General features: G+C 37.8%; 1 protein-coding gene across 6 annotated transcripts in view; it reads left to right on the forward strand.

The window, feature by feature from the left end:
- Window positions 1-20,200, forward strand: part of ALG9 (ALG9 alpha-1,2-mannosyltransferase) — an 89,791-nt gene that overhangs the window by 17,309 nt on the left and 52,282 nt on the right. For 4 of the 6 annotated variants that reach the window (XM_070490307.1, XM_014855429.3, XM_070490306.1 and 1 more), the window contains exons 7-13: window positions 1,658-1,745; window positions 1,922-2,027; window positions 12,060-12,182; window positions 14,911-15,065; window positions 17,112-17,241; window positions 17,873-18,020; window positions 19,179-19,308. In XM_070490307.1, the coding sequence (XP_070346408.1) occupies window positions 1,658-1,745; window positions 1,922-2,027; window positions 12,060-12,182; window positions 14,911-15,065; window positions 17,112-17,241; window positions 17,873-18,020; window positions 19,179-19,308 (880 nt within the window). The remainder of the gene's footprint in view (window positions 1-1,657; window positions 1,746-1,921; window positions 2,028-12,059; window positions 12,183-14,910; window positions 15,066-17,111; window positions 17,242-17,872; window positions 18,021-19,178; window positions 19,309-20,200) is intronic. The other 2 variants (XR_011495693.1, XR_011495692.1) reach the window with 1 other exon arrangement.

The raw sequence follows: 20,200 nt of genomic DNA on the forward strand, positions 1-20,200 counted from the left end.
TTACATTTTTAAAGGGTTGTTAAAAAACACAGAAGAATATGCAACAGACACTGTATGTGGCCTGCAAACCCTAAAATATATACTGTCAGGTCCTTTAAATAAAATGTTTGCCAACTCCTGCTTTATGGTGTCCAGACTGTAATATGACTCACAAAGCCCTTCTCTTTCCTCCTTTTTGCTTCTCCAGCCTCCTTTTGTCAGTTCCTCCATTCCTTTTATTCTTTATTCCATCTACGTTGAACTTTGTGAGTTCCTGAGATATCTCTCGATGGCACATTTTGATTGGTCTGCTTTTCGCCCAGATAAGTGATTTCAGGATCACAATCAATCAGTTAGCAATCTACCATCATTTATTGAGTACTTTATGCTAGGCACTACTGATATTGTTATAAATAAGACAGTTATGGTTCCTGCTCTTTGGGAGCTTATATTTTAATAGGAAAGACAGACATTGAACAAGTAATTAAAAATATGATGACTTATCAAAGTAGAAATACAGGTGCTTTGGAAATGTATCTAGTTGGGGAGACAAAAAAATGAAAGCACAAAACGTTAATGCAAAATTTAGATAGAATGTGGAAGTTCAGATTATAGAAGAGATTTCCTGGGACAGCACATGACATTGCTAAATAAGTGATAGAGATGATAATGCTCTATAAATTCAGAGATGGGAGAAATTGGTTCTGCAGACATTTTATAAAGGAGGTGAGAGCAGAGCCTGTAGTTGATGTTTGGGTAGATTCTGTATAGGTAGATTGGTGTAGGGAGAGAATTCTTTGTGATTGCAGCATGGGTAAAGCCTCTGACTAGTGTCCTAGATATGAAGGTGATTGTTCATGCAATAAGAGTGGAAGCCTCCACTGAGAAAATGGATGTAGAGAAAGAAGAATAGAAGTTGCCTTTTGGGAGATATGACCATAGTAGGGTAATATGATGGGGTAGAGGAAAAAAAGAAGCCTAGAAAGGAGCACTAGGGAAGAGGCCAGAAAAGAACAGGAGCCAGGGAGTCTACAGAGGAAGGAACAGATGCTTTAAGTGCAGGAGAAAGACAAAGGAAAATGAAGTTTGTGAAGAGATACTGGGTCTGGCGGAGAGGAGGTTCCTGTTGACCTTGGATCAGTCTTATTATTATTAGCTTGATCTAAGGCCTTAAGGAAGAACTAGTGAAGGCAACATACCTGTGCCACTTGCCTGGGGAATGTAAGTGAAAGGAAGAAGAGCAAATGGTATAGGAAGGTGATATATCAGAAGTGAAGTCAAAGTTTGTAATATTCCTAACATCTTAATAAATCATAGAAGGGAGAGATCAGTATTTATTTATTTGGCAGGGTGAGTTTCGGACAATAGGGCACATTTACTTACAATTAATATATTTTAAATGTCTGTTACACATAAATATGTATAAAATGGAGCTCATTGCATAAGCTCAGTGTTTATTTCACCTGTGCATCATGGGATGCACAGTGCTCTTCCGGGTCCTGTGATGAGATCGGTATATTTTCGAGAAGACATCCTCTCACATACTAGCTTTCTTCCCTCACTATAACTACTAGAGACATTTTTCTCTCAGTTCTGCATAAGGTATGTGTGGATCTGACCTGTTGGAGACTATATGCTGAGAATTTAACTCCCCACTTTCTATTTCTTTGTTCAATAGTTTACCTATTGCCTTTGACTTGCTGGTCATGAAACATAGGTGGAAGAGTTTCTTTCAATGGTCGCTGGTGGCCCTCATGCTCTTTCTGGTGAGTTTTTTTTTTTTTTCTTGTGTTCTAAAGTTGTAGTGAAAGCACCTTCTGATGTGGGAAAGAGAACATTAGGAGTTCATTCTGTTTTTCATTCTGCTTTATCCTATTAGTGCTGGGAGAATGTTTCCGGGACAAAAGTCTATAATCGCTATATATTTTCTGCTCTGTTTTAGGTGCCTGTGGTGGTCATTGACAGCTACTACTATGGAAAGTTGGTGATTGCACCACTAAACATTGTTTTGTATAATGTCTTTACTCCTCATGGACCTGATCTCTATGGTAAGGCCTTATGAAATTTGGGGAAGAGTTAGGAGATAGTTTAATTTGCTTGAGCTTTGGAATTTTATTTTATTTTATTTATTTATTTTTTTAAAATTCACTCCCAGTATTTTATTGTTTTAGATTTTATTTTTTTTCCTTTCTCCCCAAAGCCCCCCAGTACATAGTTGTATATTCTTTGTCGTGGGTCCTTCTAGTTGTGGCATGCGGGACGCTGCCTCAGCATGGTTTGGTGAGCAGTGCTATGTCCGCACCCAGGATTTGAACCAACGAAACACTGGGCTGCCTGCAGCGGAGCACGTGAACTTAACCACTCGGCCACGGGGCCAGCCCCTGAGCTTTGGAATTTTAATTCAATTGCCTCATTTTATCAAATATAGCATTTCTTTGCTGACAGTGTTCTTTTCTTATTTAAAAATAAGTGAGATTTGAATATAGCATTTGTAGCCACTAAATATTTCTCCTTGGTTACTGTGACATTCAGATCTGGCTTTCTGTTAGTCCTGCTGTCTGTTATTCTCAGTTTCAGAGTATTGAGGACTCTGTTGGGTATGCCATGGCTTTTGATACTACTCTTTTTTTTTTTTTTAAAACGTATGCTTTTTGGTAAGGAAGATTGGCCCTAAGCTAACATCTGTTGCCAGTCTTCCTCTTTTTTTTCCTTCCCCCAAAGCCCCAGTACACAGTTGTATATCCTAGTTGTAAGATCTTGTAGTTCTTCTGTGTGGGATGCTGCCACAGCATGGCTTGATGAGTGGTGTGTAGGTCCACACCCAGGGTCCGAACTGGCCAACCCTGGGCTGCTGAAGTGGAGCACATGAACCTAACCACTTGGCCGTGGGGCTGGCCTCCGGATACTACTCTTTTTTAATTGAAAGTTACTTTTTCTCTTCTCATTAGAAAATCAATATGATAACAAAAATAGGAAAATAAAAACATTCATAATCCCATCATCTCTAGATAGCTATTGTTAATGCCTTAGAGTATATTCCTCGACATTTTCTGTAAATATATACATTTCATATTACTTTTTCTTTTTTCAACTTACATTACTTCAGTATCAGGCATTAGAGGAGAAAGTTTGGAAAATCTGTAGACAAAGCCTAGCAAATGGGAGGGGGTCAGTATGAGAGGTTGATAGTTTGGCTAGTTTAGGGTTAAGAGGGAAAAAAATGGAATGCCTTTAGTCTGGGGATGCATTCTCCTTACCTCCATCTCTACCCAAGCCTGATGCCTTTCTCTAAGCCAGCCGTTGAGCCTGTTTTATTTGGCCCTTAGGGCACTTTAGTTATTGATAGCTACAGAGGGATAAGCTAGAGATCTTTCTGATCAGATCAGCCAAATCACTAAACATTTTATGAGATACGTTTTGATTAAAATAAGTGTAGTTTCTTCTGTCTTAGTCTTTTTAAGGTCTTAGAGCATTCTGTATATGTGATTGTCTTGGGGCTTTGCTATAAAGCAGGTTAATATTATCTCTGTATCTCTTATCAATTTAAGCCATGCCCATCATTTTTCTGTGCCACTTGCCAAGAGAACCAGCAAATTGAATGAGGAGATTTAAAGTAAGCATATGAATGAGACTTAATTGGGCCTCCTGGGATTTGGGGAATATTGTCATTTTAGATGGCAAGTAATAGGTTAAAATAAATAGTGTTTTGTTCAGTGAATTGAATTCACAAACTGCATGGTTAAGAGAGTAATTTCTAAGTTGAAGGAAGTTTAAGAGGCTCATTTATAGCTTCAAGATCTCCAAGGATGTGAGAAAAAGCCCCAATTTTAAGCTTATGCCTCTAGATGTCTCCCTTTAGCTAGGGAGAGTTTGCGTGTTTTTAATTGCCCATTGTTTTAGTTTACTTGTAAAATTTTATTTGATTCTACAAGGCAATAGAAGGGAGATTGTCTTCTTAGACCCAGATTGCACATTAGAAATTAATTTACATAGAATCTATTGGAAGCATAATATCCATATATAGGTGAATAAATTGTGTTAATTTGAGTTTAATTTTGAAAAATTGGCTTCTCTGCCTTTTTTTTTCTTTTTTTTTTTTGAGGAAGATTAGCCTTGAGCTAACATCTGCTGCCAATCCTCCTCTTTTTGCTGAGAAAGACTGGCCCTGAGTTAACATCCATGCCCATCTTCCTCTTCTTTATATGTGGGACTCCTACCACAGCATGGCTTAACAAGCAGTGCATATGTCCACACCTGGGATTCGAACCAGTGAACCCTGGGCCACTGAAGTAGAACGTGAGAACTTAACCACTGCACCGCCCGGCAGGACCCCTTCTCTGCCTTTTAAATGGGTTATTACATGTTGATCTTCTGACTGCTTATTTATAAAATTGTGTGAGAGTATATGAAAGTTACATATTTTTGTAGTCCTCTAGATTGATGAGGTTTATAAATCTAGAAATAAGCAGGTTGGTAGGGAGAGTAGGAAAGAAAGAATAAACTCTGATTTAAGTTTGTTTCCTGTTTAACAGTGGGTGGGTCAGGGACCCCTGTGGTGGGTTTTGGGATCCAGCAGAGCCGTGGTCAGTCTTTCTCTGGACATTGGCATCTGCTGTTCATTTCAGCCAATGTTTTTCTGGGAAGAGTCCTTGGGGCTCTGTTTTGCCTGCTTTGATGAATCTGGGATAGCTTCAGTTCAGATTTTGCTATTGTGGATGTACAGGAACTGATTATTTTTTTTAGTGATGGAGAAAAAGCTTTATTGGGAAAGAGGGAATGGTTATACTGGGCAGTAACAGGACTGATACAGTGCTGTAGTCAGCCAGACTTTAGAGGGTTGTTGCTTGATGGTAGAATTTTTGTGCTTTTACCTTATCTTTGAACTTGACAATTTTTGAGGGGTCTGATTTCCATTCTTTTTTTTTTTTATTGAGTTCATAATAGTTTACATCATTGTGAAATTTCAGTTGTACATTATTTCTTGTCTGTCACCACATAAGTGCTCCCCTTCACTCCCTGTGCCCACCTTCTACCCACCTCCCCCTGGTAACCACTGAACTGTTCTCTTTGTCCCTGTGTTTGTTTATCTTCCACATATGAGTGAAGTCATGTGGTATTTGTCTTTCTCAGTCTGGCTTATTTCGCATAGCATAATACCCTCCTGGTCCATCCATGTTGTTGCAAATGGGATGATTTTGTCTTTTTTTACGGCTGAGTAGTATTCCATTGTATATATACCACATTTTCTTTATCTAATCATCAATCAGTGGGCAGTTGAATTGTTTCCATATCGTGGCTACTGTGAATAGTGCTGCAATGAACATAGGGGTACACAGGTCACTTTGGATTGTTGATTTCAAGTTGTATGGGTAGATACCCAGTAGTGGGATAGCTGGGTCATATGGTATTTCTATTTTTAGTTTTTTGAGGAATCTCCATACTGTTTTCCATAGTGGCTGCATCAGTTTGCATTCCCACCAGCAGTGTATGAGCGTCCCCTTTTCTCTACACGCTCTCCAACATTTGTTATTTTTAGTCTTAGTGATCATAGCCATTTTAACAGGCGTAAGGTGGTATCTTAGTGTAGTTTTGATTTGCATTTCCCTGATGATTTGTGATGTTGAACATCTTTTCATGCGCTTTTTGGCCATCTGTCTATCTTCTTTGGAAAAATGCCCATTCATATCTTTTGCCCGTTTTTTGATCAGGCTGTTTGTTGTTCAGTTGTGTGAGTTCTTTATATATTATGGAGATTAACCCCTTATTGGCTATGTGATTTGAAATATTTTCTCCCAATTAGGGGGTTGTCTCTTTGTTTTGATCCTAATTTCTTTTGCCTTTCAGAAGCTCTTTAGTCTGATAAAGTCCCACTTGTTTATTTTTTCATTTGTCTCCCTTGTCTGAGAAGACATGGTGTTCAAAAAGATCCTTTTAAGTTTGATGTCAATGAGTGTACCACCTGTATTTCTTCCAGAAGTTTTATGATTTCAGGACTTATCTTCAAATCTTTGATCCATTTTGAGTTTATTTTTGTATGTGGCATGAGATAATGGTCTACTTTCATTCTTTTGCAAATGGTTGTCCAGATTTCCCAGTACCATTTATTGAAGAGACTATCTTTTCTCCATTGCATGTTCTCGGCACCTTTGTCGAAGATTAGCTGTCAGTAGATGTGTGGTTTTATTTCTGGGCTTTCAGTTCTGTTCCACTGATCTGTGTGTCTGTTCTTGTACTAGTACCATGCTGTTTTGGTTACTATAGCTTTGTAGTACATTTTGAAGTCAGGGATTGTGACGCGTCTAGCTTTGTTCTTTTTTCTAAGGATTTTTTTTAGCAATTCGGGATCTTTGGTTGCCCCATGTGAATTTTAGGATTCTTTGTTCTATTTCCATGAAGAATATCATTGGGATTCTGATTGGGATTGCATTGAATCTGTAGATTGCTTTGCGTAGTATGGACATTTTAACTATGTTTATTCTTCTGATCCATGTGCATGGAATCTCTTTCCATTTCTTAATGTCATCATCTATTTCTTTCAATAATGTCTTATAGTTTTCATTGTATAAGTCCTTCACCTCCTTAAATTTATTCCTAGATATTTTGTTCTTTTTGTTGTGATTGTAAATGGAATTGTATTCTTGAGTTCTCTTTCTATAAGTTCGTTATTAGAGTATAGAGATGCAACTGATTTTTGTAAGTTGATTTTGTACCCTGCAACTTTGCTGCAGTTGCTGATTATTTCTAATAGTTTTCCAGTGGATTCTTTGGGGTTTTCTATATATAAGATCATGACGTCTGCAAACAGCAAGAGTTTCACTTCTTCATTTCCTGTTTGGATTCCTTTTATTCCTTTTTGTTGTCTAATTGCTCTGGCCAAAACCTCCAATACTATGTTGAATAGGAGTGGTGATAGTGAGCACCCTCTGATTTCCACTCTTTTATAGAGTGTTAATTCCTTTTTGTTTTAGCAGGCCTGCAGAGAGAATATTTCTTCCATCATAGCAGTCGGTATTCTTTGTGTATTCTAGGACTTCAGTAAAGAGTTGTCATGAATGAGTGAATGAACAAATTCTAGAATATCCATCAGATTACTTTAGTGCCCTGATCACTATTATATCCTAGAATATTTTGGTTAGACCTGTTGTGGTGTCCTAGGTTGGGATTTTCTTGATACCAAATAAGAATAGTAGAGGTAAAAGTGCTTTTTAAATCAGAAGGTACTTTACAATTATCAGCTAATTTTATTATAATTTGTGAGTCCATTCAGTAAATATCAAAGAGTTATCTTTTATAGATGCTTTGATGCTGTCCAGGTGTCAAACAGTGAAATAGCATGTCTTTTGTCTTGGAAACTCCAGCTCTTTCACTTTACTTACATGTTTGGCATTATTTGGCATTATTTTGACTATTTTGTAGGAGTCTCCTGCTCCAAGTGCTTCATTAGCTGTGGTAAGCACAGTTTCTTATCTGAAAATTAAAAATGCATTGTGCTGATAGTTTTTGCATCCATCTCTTATGGCTGTTTCTTATGTATAAGAAAATAATAAGCCTATAGTTACTTCTTGAATGAATGGATAAATGGACCTCAGGTAAAGAAGCAGTGAAATAAATTGCTTTTGAGCATTTATCATGTGTCCTCATAGAACTTTGCTGTCTAATACGGCTGCAGACACGTGAATAGATAATTACAGTCCAATGTATTGTGTGCTACAGTGGAAAGATAGGGAATTGTAGGAGCAAGTCCATCTCATGGTATCAGGAAAGACTTCTTAGAGGTGGTAGTCCCTGAGCTGAGCCTGGAAGCAAGAGTAGGAGTTTACCAAATAGACACTACAGGGGTGCATTTCAGACAAATAGAGCGTCAACTGTGGGGACTGCTGAAACAAAAAAAATGATTGAATATTGAGTTCTTTTTAAAAAACTTAAAGTAGTTTTACAACATTAGCTGAATTTTAGGTAAAAACTACACAGCATGAGCAAGATAAATTCTCTCCATTGTGATTGTAATAATATAAATATTTACTTTGTCTATTGTTCCTGGTTTTCAAAGGGACCTTTCCATACTTTCTTGGCCAGATAACATATATTAATGACACGTGCTAGACCTGAGCTGACTCTTGTCTTTTGAAGTCAGGGGAAAGAAAAGGAGGAGGATTTCACAACAGCTTCTTTTCATCGAATGCCTAATATATACCAGAAATTTTACACATATCGTCTTCTTTGCCTCACAAAACTCTGTAAGATAGGCATTATTTATCCTTACTCCTAGATGAGGACACTGAGGTGGAGATGGTGAGGGACTTGCCACATAGTTAAATCAGTGGCAGAAGTGAGATAGGAGCTTAGGGTTGTCTGACTCCAAAGCCTGTGTTTTTTCCCCTGGAAACAACCTTAGCAAAACCCTGGAGTTTAGCTGTTGCGACTTGACAGGAGAATAAGCTTGCAAAATCAGGGTGTGAGTTGGGTGGCAGAAGATCCAATCTATAGAACACGTGGGAAGCTGCTCCTTTGAAGGTCTGGTGCAGTGTGGCTCTGAGAGTGGTCAGGAGCCCTTGCAGAGCTTCGAAGGCAGGGTGGCGTGCACACTGGCGGGCTCTTTTTCACCTGGGAGCACTGCATCAGACACTTGTTGAAGAAAGGAGGAGTGTTTGCATGAGGTAAAGAACACTTGGCATTTAGGAACTTTAGAATAGTGTAGACATAAAATCGCAAAGTTGTAGGCAAAGCATCTCTGTGGGGTCAGAGATCAAGAGGTGAAATTTAGTGTTGCAAAAAAATAGTGACTGGTATTGGCGCTGATTTTGCCTCATACCCTTGTAACATTTTGAGTTGTCAGAGGTTGAGGTTGATCAGTATTTTTGTGTGGTGAGTGGAGTGGTGCTCCCTGCTGACAAGTACACAGGCCTGGGGATGGCGTGGGAGGACAGGTATAAGAAACACTCTTCCCTCAAAAATAACAGTGAGTCTGCTCTAGAATGACGCTTTGCAACTTAGGACATGATCCCTGCCTGTTTATGTGTTTTATTAGCATCTGTCAGATCACTGGACGGGAAATTTCAGAAGGTAAAGGCTAATGCCCTCTATTAAAAGGCCCACAGTTTTCTATTCTTGCAGCAGCAGAGAATGAAGCCCCAGTGGTCTTTTGAGGCCTGCTTAGAGTTGACTGCCAGCCAGAACTGTTCTAGAGCCTTCACTCTCTTGCTAATTATTTCTGTTGAACTGTGGTGGCTTTTCCCTCTTGGTGGTGCAAATTTGACATTTGTGAGGACAATTTACTATAATTTAGTTCCTACAGTTCTGTAAAATTATAGGCCTTATAAAATGGTTCGCCTTCATTCAATCTATGGAACAGTAAACATTATCCCTTCTTTTAGCCTCTTCAAAGCTCCCTTTAGCTCATTTGAATGAAGAGAATTGAGGCACTTTCTATAAAGAGGGAGATTGATGAGTCACTCCCTGCAGAATCCCCGCTTCCAGCTTTCTTTCACCTTACATTTTGCACGAGCTAAATGCTTAGCTTGTCATTCTGACGCATTTTTTCTGTAGAGTTCAGCTTTGATACTTTCTGAGCAGCAGCATCCAATATCTCCCTGGAAAGCGATAAAAGTTTTTACTCTTTTCTCTTTGAAGGCGGGTTGTCTCATCAAGTAGTGGACTCTGACTAACAGAATTTACTATTTTTGTCCCCTTTTGCCCTTGTTTTTAAGGCTGTTGTCACTTGAACCTTCCCCACTCTTGGCTTATTCCTCAATTTTTGCCCCATCCTTCAGGGAAGTAACAGTCTGTTACGAAATGTTCAAGCTTAGCTGTGAACTTGATCTGTGAGCTCCTAACACAAAAATAATTGAGTTTACCAGCTTAATACTTCTGGTTCCACATCTCAGAGTACGGTGTATCTAGGTAAAAAGATAGTCAGCCTTAACAGGAGGGTATAGGAAATTGTGGTAGAGACAAGTATTTGCTAGAAACTAAAGAGCTCCCCTGAAAACGCAATATGTGTTTGCAAGGATCAAAGAGAAAGAGACCTCTTCTGTTTATGCTTAACATCTGTAATAGATGATGTAAGAGATGACCCCCTTTCTCTCTGGTCACTGTGGTTTTTCTTTGTAGGTTCAGATTTCCAGAATTTGTTAAGGAAATAGGCAGGTCAAGGTTGACAGCACTGCATCTACACTGGTGGTCAGGAGGGGATTGTGCAAAAAATTATCTTTCTGGGAAGTGGACTCCTAAAGGACTCATTTTAGGAAATATGTTGTTAACTCTAAATTAAAATCCAGAGAAGATACGTATTTCTGTTTTGAAAAGAAAATCATCCATTAGTTTTCTGTAACCCAAAAGGTTATTTGTAAAGAATATAAGATATAAATGTCTCCAGTGAACTTGGCCTGGAATAGGACCTCTGTTCCTGAACAGTTCCAATCATTGTATTTAGACAGGAGGGGGTGAGCTTTCCTAAAAGGTGACAAACAGTTGAACTTGAGTCCTTCCTTAGGCTACCCACCCCCCCACCTTAGTCCTCCCCTATATGTTTCTAGCATTATGGGTTTGGTTTCTAATCTTGTTTTGCTGAGCAAGCTGCAAAGATGTCAGGTTTTTCTGACTATTCCTCTGCCTTCTGATTACCCTTTTAAGCAATGCTGATTGCAGGAAATTGCTGTGGTGCAAGGCGGGTGTCACAACACACACTGATTAAAACCCGCATGTGTCATTCACTGCCTGATTGAAGTAATCACACAGAGGGGAAGAGCAGATGAAAAACCTGCCAAATGTGCAGAAGGGGGGCTGTTTCTCATCACTTGGGTTTAAGGATTTTGAATTAAAGAATCAAAACTAGTGTAAGGTTTCTGTTTTCAGTCATTTTGTTTTATTCTGAATCCTCAAAACTTCTGAGCAGGGTTTGGGTCTCTGAACATTGTTTTCCTAAGGAAAACAAATTGTTGTTTTTACCAAACACAAGGTCCCCTATATACCTGACTATGGAATACTGGTTGAACATTATCAAAGGGAAAGATAGTAGAATGTAAATGGGATAAACAGGTGAGAAGAAAATGAGCAATGCTTGAATATCTCAGTCCTACAGGTCTCCCCGACCCCCCTCACTCACTTACTCAGATGTCTGGTTGTCACCTGTGCTTATCACCAATGAGCTATACATTGGAAGTTTCAATAACCCCCTCCTCGGGTTCAATTAGTTTGCTGGTATGGCGCTCAGAACTCAGGGAAACATTCACCTACGTTTACCAGTTTATTATAAAGGATGTTATAAAGGATACAAGTGAATAGCCAGATGGAAGAGATGCACAGAGCAAAGTTTGTGGGAAGAGGCCTCAGAGCTCCCATGCTCTCGGGGTGTGCCACTTTGTCCACACCTCTACGTCTTCGCCAACCCAAAGCTCTCTGAACCCCATCCTTTTAGGTTTTTGTGGAGGTTTCCAATACATAGGCATGATTGACTAAATCATTGGCCGTTGGTGATTGAACTCTATTGCCAGTCCCTCTCCCCTCCCTGGAGGTGGGGGGGTGGGACGGAAAGTTCCAACCCTCCAATCACATGTTTGGTTCTCCTAGCAACCTGTCCCCATCCTTCTGTTACCTAGAGATTTTCCAAAAACCCCATAATTAACATAATAAAAGACACTTTTATCTCTCTCATCACTTAGGATAGTCCAACGGTTTTAGGAGGTCTATACCAGGAAAGGGGGCAAGACCAAATATATATTTCTTACTATAAATCACAATGTCACCACTAGGCTATTTAAATTATTTGGTTGTTTGAAAAAGTATTAGTCCCATTTGGGCGTGGCAATTTAGCCTAGATATAATAGTCAACATAGAAAATATAGCTACATATTTGAAACTTGCTTTCTCTCTAAATCCATGACCAGTCTCATTCTCTTCCCATCTTGTACTCCTGTGCTTCCCTTGTGTGGCTGAGCATGGAAAGAGAGTGCGCTGGCCGACCCACATTCACTTGAGGCATTGGATCATAAACATTCCTTGAACAAAGAACTTTATGAGTCAAGCACTGTTATAATAGCTTTGGGAGGCATCCACTAATGATTTCTCTTTGTCTCCCTCAGGTACAGAACCCTGGTATTTCTATTTAATTAATGGATTTCTAAATTTTAATGTAGCCTTTGCTTTGGCTCTCCTGGTCTTACCACTGACTTCTCTTATGGAATACCTACTGCAGAGATTTCACGGTGAGTGGCTTAAGGGATGATAGGTTTTTTGGGCGGAAAGAGCAAGTGTATACCAAGAAGTGAGAAAGAATCTACTTATTTTATCCTCCATTTTCTTCCTATGGAAATGGTTGGCTTATTGAATTTTTGATCTGTATTTGTAGATTATTTAAACCTATGTGAAGATCTGGTTAATAATTGCATGTTAAACTGACAGAGGGAGGAGCTTTATATCCCTTCAAGTGAAGAAGTCAGTATAATATACATAACCACCCAGGGAGGCAAAAACATTTATAAAAATCTCAGGAGATAAGCCTATTTCAGTCTTCTGCTTTTTAAGGAAGTGTGTGTTAACATGGTAGATTGCTTAAGATAATCAGTGGCAGAGGCAAACATTCTTTGCAAATTACTTCAACCAAAAATTTGAAAACTAAACTATACAGGGATTCCCCCAAATTTGATACTGAAGTGAGAGAAGCTTTGGACTTCCTAAGAAGCATGATGCTTCTCTTTGTTCCGTTTTGCTTCTGAGTTTGCCTTATTCTAGAAGGTTCAGTTTGTCATTTATTTTGCTTGCTCTTATTCTGTATTGCACAGCCAGTGTTTTCGCAAGTTGTCATGGCTCTGGATGTCTAGAGCCCATAGTTTCTTTTATGGAAGACAGATTTGAGCAGAAATTCATACGAGCTTTGGAAAGAGATTTAATTTCGGACTTTTCAGTCTGATTTGGATGCCCTATGATCCCTGCATTGCACCCCCCCATTCTGCATTTCTACTATTAATGGTTTATAAAGTGTTCACTGTGTTATAATATTAGAATGTGAAAACAGCCTTCAGAATAACTTTTGTTTTGTTTTAACGTAACCACAATGCCATTATCCTAACAAAATTAACAATAATTCCTTAATATCATCTAACATGCAGTTGGTATTCAGATTTCCTACATTTTCTGAAAGTGGCTTTTTATAGTTAATCTGTTTAAACAGGATCTAAACAAGGGTCATGTACTGAATTTGGTGTTGTGTTTTTTATGCTTTTTAAGAGGTTCCCCCCTCACCTTTTTTCTCATGAAGATTTCTAAAGAAACCAGGTCATTCATCTTGCATAGTGGCCCATATTTGGATTCAGCTGTTTGTTCCCTTGAGGAGTTAGCTTATTCCTCCGTTCCTTGTATTTCTTAAGAATCACTTTTTCTTTTTTGAAAAGTAACTGTTTTTCTGACTACAGAAATAATTTATGCAAGTGGAAAATTTGGAAAAGCTTGTACTGTCAGTATAAAAACAGTATATTAAGCTGTTCTCTACAGTATGAATCTGATTTTGGTTTAAAAATGTGTAATGTACACAAATGTCCACCTAGTAAAAAAGTGAGTGCTGTTTTTTCTTTATACTTTTTGTGTATTTTCTAATAGAAGCAATACTTTCTTATAAGAAAAAACACAGAAAAATGTGAAGAAGCAGGAAAGAAATTATCCATTATCCCATCGTAGTACAACTGTGGTTATGATTTTGTACATTTTATGGAGGACATTTCAAAATTTTAGGCCATATTTTTAAAATGTATTTGTCAGCCTTTAAGATACAGAAGACAGATTGTTTACTTGTAAAAGATAGGTTTATTTTCTTATAATTAAGAAAATTCTAACCTAAGATACTTCCTGGAAATGTATAAATCTGAAGTTACAGCCTAAAATCTCATGATAAAATCTTAAGAATGGAAAGTTCAAAAGATAAGCTTGTTACTACAGTTCAAGAATTTTTATCCCTAAAGAGTTTCTGCAAAAAAACAGATAACTGAGGCATATGCTAAATTAGGCATTGCTAAGGTGGATCTTGATGACAATCCTGATCTTTTCATCTAAACTTGCTCATTGTAGACAGAATGGACACCAGAGGGTGCTGTCTGTCTACCCTTTACTGGTGATTCCTGTGCACTGCTCATTATCACTAATAACTAAACACAGTAGGAGATGCCTTCTCTGTGGGTTGCAGGCTTACCACTCAGTGTTCGTGTACCTAACCACAGGAACTTTGCAGCAGGTGCTTGGGTCTTAGTGTTCATTAGATTCCTTTAATTCTTTCACATGCTTTAAGTACATTTTGTTTCCAGTTTTGAGATTCAGAGTGTATGGGTGTTGCAGAAGAGGAGAGAAAACTTAATCAGTAAATTTTCTTTAGGAGTGTTTTTATATTTACTTTGAAACAAAGTCTTTGTCATTTGTGTCTTCGTGAAAACCAGTGATATGTTTGAGAATCCAACTCTTTTTCTTTTCTTTGATCTATATATAGCTTTTTGAACAGACCAATTGGTGTATAAGTAAGAATAATATATTAAACAGAACATAGGGATTACAACCCAAGAATTGAGTTTATGTTATGCTTTTGGTTAGTCTCAGGAACCTTTAGTCTAAGTGGCAGGACTCATTAAGAGAGAATCCTTTTTTCCCATTTATCCGGTGTAGAAATTGTTAAGCTCTGTTACCCATTCACCTGACTTTCGTTTGTGTTCTAGCCAAATCTAGCATTGTGCCTCCCTTGAGATGTTGGATTGTTTGGGAGAGCTAAGAAGTATATACTTTTTTCTACTTGACTCCTTTATTGCATCAGAGAAAGTGTGAATACAAGAGTTGAAACATTTTATGGGGTGTCGGAGGGCATATGCCCAAGTTCAAGATCAAGAGAACATTGAAACTAAATATGTTGTTTTGTTCTAATATGGTGAAAGGTGGATATTTTTCTGTGTCTTACAGTTCAGAATTTAGGCTACCCATATTGGCTTACCTTGGCTCCAATGTATATTTGGTTTATAATTTTCTTCATCCAGCCTCACAAAGAGGAGAGGTTTCTTTTCCCTGTATATCCACTTATATGTCTGTGTGGCGCTGTGGCCCTTTCTGCACTTCAGGTGAGTTTCAGAGAAATGTATATCTACTTCATTCTATTTCACTTTTTAAGTTGCTCATAAAGCTTCAAGGCAAATTACAGAATGCTTCCACCTAAGATATTTTGTCCATACATTAAACCTAATACAGATCATACTATTAAAGCTTTATGTATTGATTGCTTGGCTGTTGATCGTATGCTTATTTGCTGATTACATATTTACAGTGTTAATTTCTGTGTTAATTTGTCTCTGTTGCTAATAAGAATCCAATTGCTATTAGAGAACTTTTTTTAAGTCATTGTATGGGCTTACCACAGAATAGTTGCAACACAGCACAGATCTTGGAATGTCTGCTCTTCAACTACAAAATCAGATTAAAACTTGCTCAAGTGTTTGAGATAAAATCAGGCAGTTAGCAATATGGGATACTTTGTAATCCTGGCTTAAAACTTGTGCAGGTCAATTCCCTGTCAGAACTAATCTTGAATTTCTCTGTATTTGTGGTCTCAGAAGCCTCTAGACTCTTTTTTGACCTTTGCTACCGTTTGCAATTGGCAGAAAAGAATAGTTAGGGTGATAGGGTTTTTTCTTAACAAATTTATGGAGATATAATTCACAAACTATACAATTCACTCATTTAAAGTGTACAATTCAGTGGTTTTTAATATATTCACAGATGTGTGTAACCATCACGACAGTCAATTTTAGAACATTTCATCACTCAAGAGCCTCATACCCTTTAGCTGTTGTCATCCCCCTTTCCCTTATCTCCCCAGCCATAAGCAACCGCTAGTCTACTTCCTGTTTCTATAGATTTGCCTATTTGGGCATTTCATATAAATGGAATCATAAAATACTTGGTCTTTTGTGACTGGCTTCTTTCACTTAGCATAATGTATTTAAGACTCATCCATGTTAGGATGATGGTTTAAAAAAATAATTTTGATTATAAAAGTAATTGAACTTGATTACAGATAATTTTCAGCATTTTTGCCTATCACATATCAAAGTTTATTATGGTTGTAGTCTAAGTGTACATATAACTTTATATCTTTTTTAATATAATTATATCATAACATTCTGTGTTGCCGTATCTATACCCATCATTTTAATAGCAGTATAATGTTCTTAATTGGATATAATATATAACATTATTAGGTAATGTATAATATATTGACTTGGTTATATATAATATAATGATTAAATGTAATTTTTGTTAGAGTTTAGGTTGCTTGCTTATTTTAGTATCATAAATAATGCTAGACAAATGTGTTCGTTTAGGTATTTGGATTGTTTCCTTAAGACAGATTCCCAAAAGTACTAAAGGAGTTCAGATGTATTTATGGCACTTATTGTATATTGCAAAATTGTTTTCCAAAAGTAGTTCTAGTCTAGGAGGGAAAGAAAGAAGGAAAGAAATCTAATGGAAAGGTACTCAAAGACTGCAGAATTTATATATGTGTGTATATATTGTAATAGTATTCATCTAGTTTGTAGTTTAGCAGATAATTAATAGCATTTTCCTGATGTTCTATGAGAAGAATTCTTTTTTATTCTTCTTTGATCATGAGACATTTTGTTGATACTAAAAACTTTGATGAAAACTTGTCGGTAAGGAAAGTAAAGATTAATACTTGTTATATCAAAATAGGTTGAGATACTTCATATATCAAAGCAAACTAAAGCATTTTTAAACAATTTTTAACATAAATTTTTAAAACTTAACAATTTTTAACATTTAAACAAAAACATTTTTGTTTAAATATTTTAAAAAAATTATTAAGACCTTAAGCACTAGAGAAATACCCAAATAATTTTCTCGTGAAGTTAGTGCGGTTTCATTGTTGGCAAGCCCTCTGACTGATCTGACCTACAGACAGTCTCAACGGAGTTTGCCTTACTCTTAGAATTTGGGGTGGGTGCCTCACTAAGTGTTTGCAATTCTCAGACCCTTGATAGAAACTCTTTTGCTGCTTCCTCCCTCTTGGTATTACTATGATGTCTTGTGATTATGTGTTTCTTGCAAGGTACGTCTTCTTTTTTCAATGTGGTTTTCTTTCCTTCCAGAAATGTTACCACTTCGTATTTCAGCGATACCGCCTGGAGCACTATACCGTGACGTCAAATTGGCTGGCATTAGGAACACTCTTCCTGTTTGGGCTCCTATCCTTTTCTCGCTCTGTGGCACTGTTCAGAGGTAGATGTACTGAGAATATCTTAACCCATACTTAGAAGGCACTTCACCTTGGGTTTTGCTTGATGCGTGATTGTTTAATACAATTCGGCTTCAGCTGGGAGGATGACTTTTCTATGGGGAGAACCTGTGGACTATTTTAATATTATGACTGGGCTGCCACTTCTCTAGCTTAGGATTGAAGAGAAGATTGAGAATTCCTTTTAGTGTGATTAACTATAATTTTTTTTCTCTATTGTTGATTTTGTTTTTCCTTTTAAAGGTTGAGTTAAGGAAGTCTTAAACTTCGGTTGCAAAGGGGACTCAATTCCCCTGATAATATTCTTTCGTATAATCATTATTTGGATCCGGAATATTAAAATATGCTAAAATAACATAAGTTAAAAAGGTGGAAGGGTGTAGAGAAAGGCAAGAAAGCAAATTATTTTTTGGCAAAGTAGGGTCTCTACTGTAATCATCTTCCTGACCATAGAGACGTTTTGTACTAGGAGAGCAGCTTCCTGCTGAGTTGTTGTGGAGCTTCACACTCTTAAATTTCACATGGATTACAGTGGGATGCTAACATGCGTTACAGTTAAATGTCAGAATCGCATCTTACTCATCTTCGGCTTTCACAGACCTTTGTCCCTTCCAGGGTATCATGGGCCCCTTGATTTGTATCCAGAATTTTACCGAATTGCCACGGACCCAACCATCCACACTGTGCCAGAAGGCAGACCTGTGAATGTCTGCGTAGGAAAAGAGTGGTATCGATTTCCCAGCAGCTTCCTTCTGCCCGATAAGTAAGTTGTCCTTTAATTTCCAGAGTTTTAAATCAAGGAGTAAAAATAGTAGTTCCGTGGCAGTATCTTTTTAATTTTTCTTTCATTTTGGATTTTTCACAAAAATTTTAAATAATTTACTATCTCAGAGAACTGTGAGATCTGCACTGTGCATCCATTGCCTGTGTTCAGTAGACTGAATGCTGTGTCTGTTTATGCACCCTTCACTGCCCACAACCACAGAGGTCTGGGTACTTCTAGAAACTCCTTCAGCCCTGGGCTCCCGCTAGTGGTTCTTTCTGAGGATTTATATTTAAATTTCTATAATTATCTGATATTACTCCACTTCTAAAAGTGGTCTAGAAACTCTAGCTGGAAGAGTGTTTTTAGAGAAGCAATGTTTGTCATCCAAGAACAGTGAAAGTTCTCTACGAACCGTGGACAGTGGGGAAAGCTGTGGTTAAGATATCTGTGCCACTTTCCTTTATGCTTTCTGCTGTTGGAGGTGATAGCATAGGTTCTGGAATTCCTTCCGTTTGCTTAATTTGGACAGAGAAGAGTCCTACTTAGGGAAAAGAGAAGTCAGGTTAACTTGAGTCATGTTGCTACATTTGGGGACTGGCTTTAGCAGCTTAACTCGTGGTGGTATCTTATGCTTGATAAAGATCCTGTATCGATCACTTGATTAAATTAAAACTTGTTTTTTAAGTATTAACTTTAGCCTTTGCCTTTTACATTTGAAATAGTTTCATAACTAAAGATACTTTTGAGGATTACTCAGGAACAAGGTACTTCTCCCATAGTATATTCTTACATTTCATTCTTTTCCTACCTGATAAATTTGCTTTAATTTTGATGAGTCTCTCTGATCATGTGGTATTTGGTAATAAACTTTGATGCTTCTCTGGTCGTTTGATGGAATAACCATTTGGTTGCAAATTTCACTGTGAGAGTTAGCGAAATGGGTTGAGAGATCTCTAGTTGAAAATTTCTCAGCGGTTTTGGACTGAATTGTGACCTCTGCCTCTATGCTCCCTGGTTGAGGTTTTAGCAGAAATACTTCTTCTCCAAGTGAAATGTTTTCACATGAATTTTTTTGGGGGCTTGTTTATTTCAAGTACATTTAGCAATATGAGCCCCCTGTGTTTTTCTTATTCTCCTTATTTGTGTTTCTGACAGCTGGCAGCTTCAGTTCATTCCATCAGAGTTCAGGGGCCAGTTACCAAAACCTTTTGCAGAGGGACCACTGGCCACCCGGATTGTTCCTATTGACATGAATGACCAGAACCTAGAGGAGCCATCCAGATATGTAAGGGCAACATTCTCCTTTTACTTCTTTGAAATGAGTTCTATCCCTAAAATCTGTTGGCATACACATTAGTGTGTTGATGAAATAGACGTTTCCTTTTTTTTTTGAGGCAACTTTGGTTTATAATATTATATAAATTTGAAGTGTATGTCATTGTATTTCGATTTCTGTGTAGATTACATCGTGTTCACCACCCAAAGACTAATTACCGTTTGTCACTGTACACATGTGCCCAGTCACCCCTTTTGAGCCCCCTCTCCCCCCTTCCCCTTTGGTAACTACAATCTAATCTCTATATCTGTGTTTGTTTATTGTTGTTGCTTTTATCTTCTATTTATGAGTGAGATCATATGGTATTTGACTTTCTCCCTCCGACGTATTTCGCTTAGCATAATACCCTCAAGGTCCATCCGTGTTGTCACAAATGGCCAGATTTCATCGTTTTTTATGGAAGAGCTGTATTCCAATGTGTATATATACCACATCTTCTTTATCCCTTTGTCCTTTATGGTCACTTAGGTTGTTTCCAAGTCTTGGCTCTTGTGAATAATGCTGCAGTGAACATAGGGGTGCACGTATCTTTATGCATTCATGTTTTCATGTTCTTTGGATAAATATCCAGCAGTGGAATAGCTGGATCTTAGGTAGTTGTATTCTTAATTTTTTTTCTTTGTTGCTGGGAAAGATTCTCCCTAAGCTAACATCTGTTGCAAATCTTTTTTTTTTCCTTCCCAAGGCCCCAGTACATAGTTGCATATTCTAGTTGTCACTCCTTCTAGTTCTTCTATGTGAGCCACCACCACATCATGGCTACTGACAGATAAGTGGTATGGTTCCATGCCCGGGAACCAAACCCAGGCTGCCGAAGTGGAACATGCCAAACTTTAACCAC

Source organism: Equus asinus, chromosome 20 (assembly GCF_041296235.1).
Source record: "Equus asinus isolate D_3611 breed Donkey chromosome 20, EquAss-T2T_v2, whole genome shotgun sequence".
Lineage (NCBI taxonomy): Eukaryota > Metazoa > Chordata > Mammalia > Perissodactyla > Equidae > Equus > Equus asinus.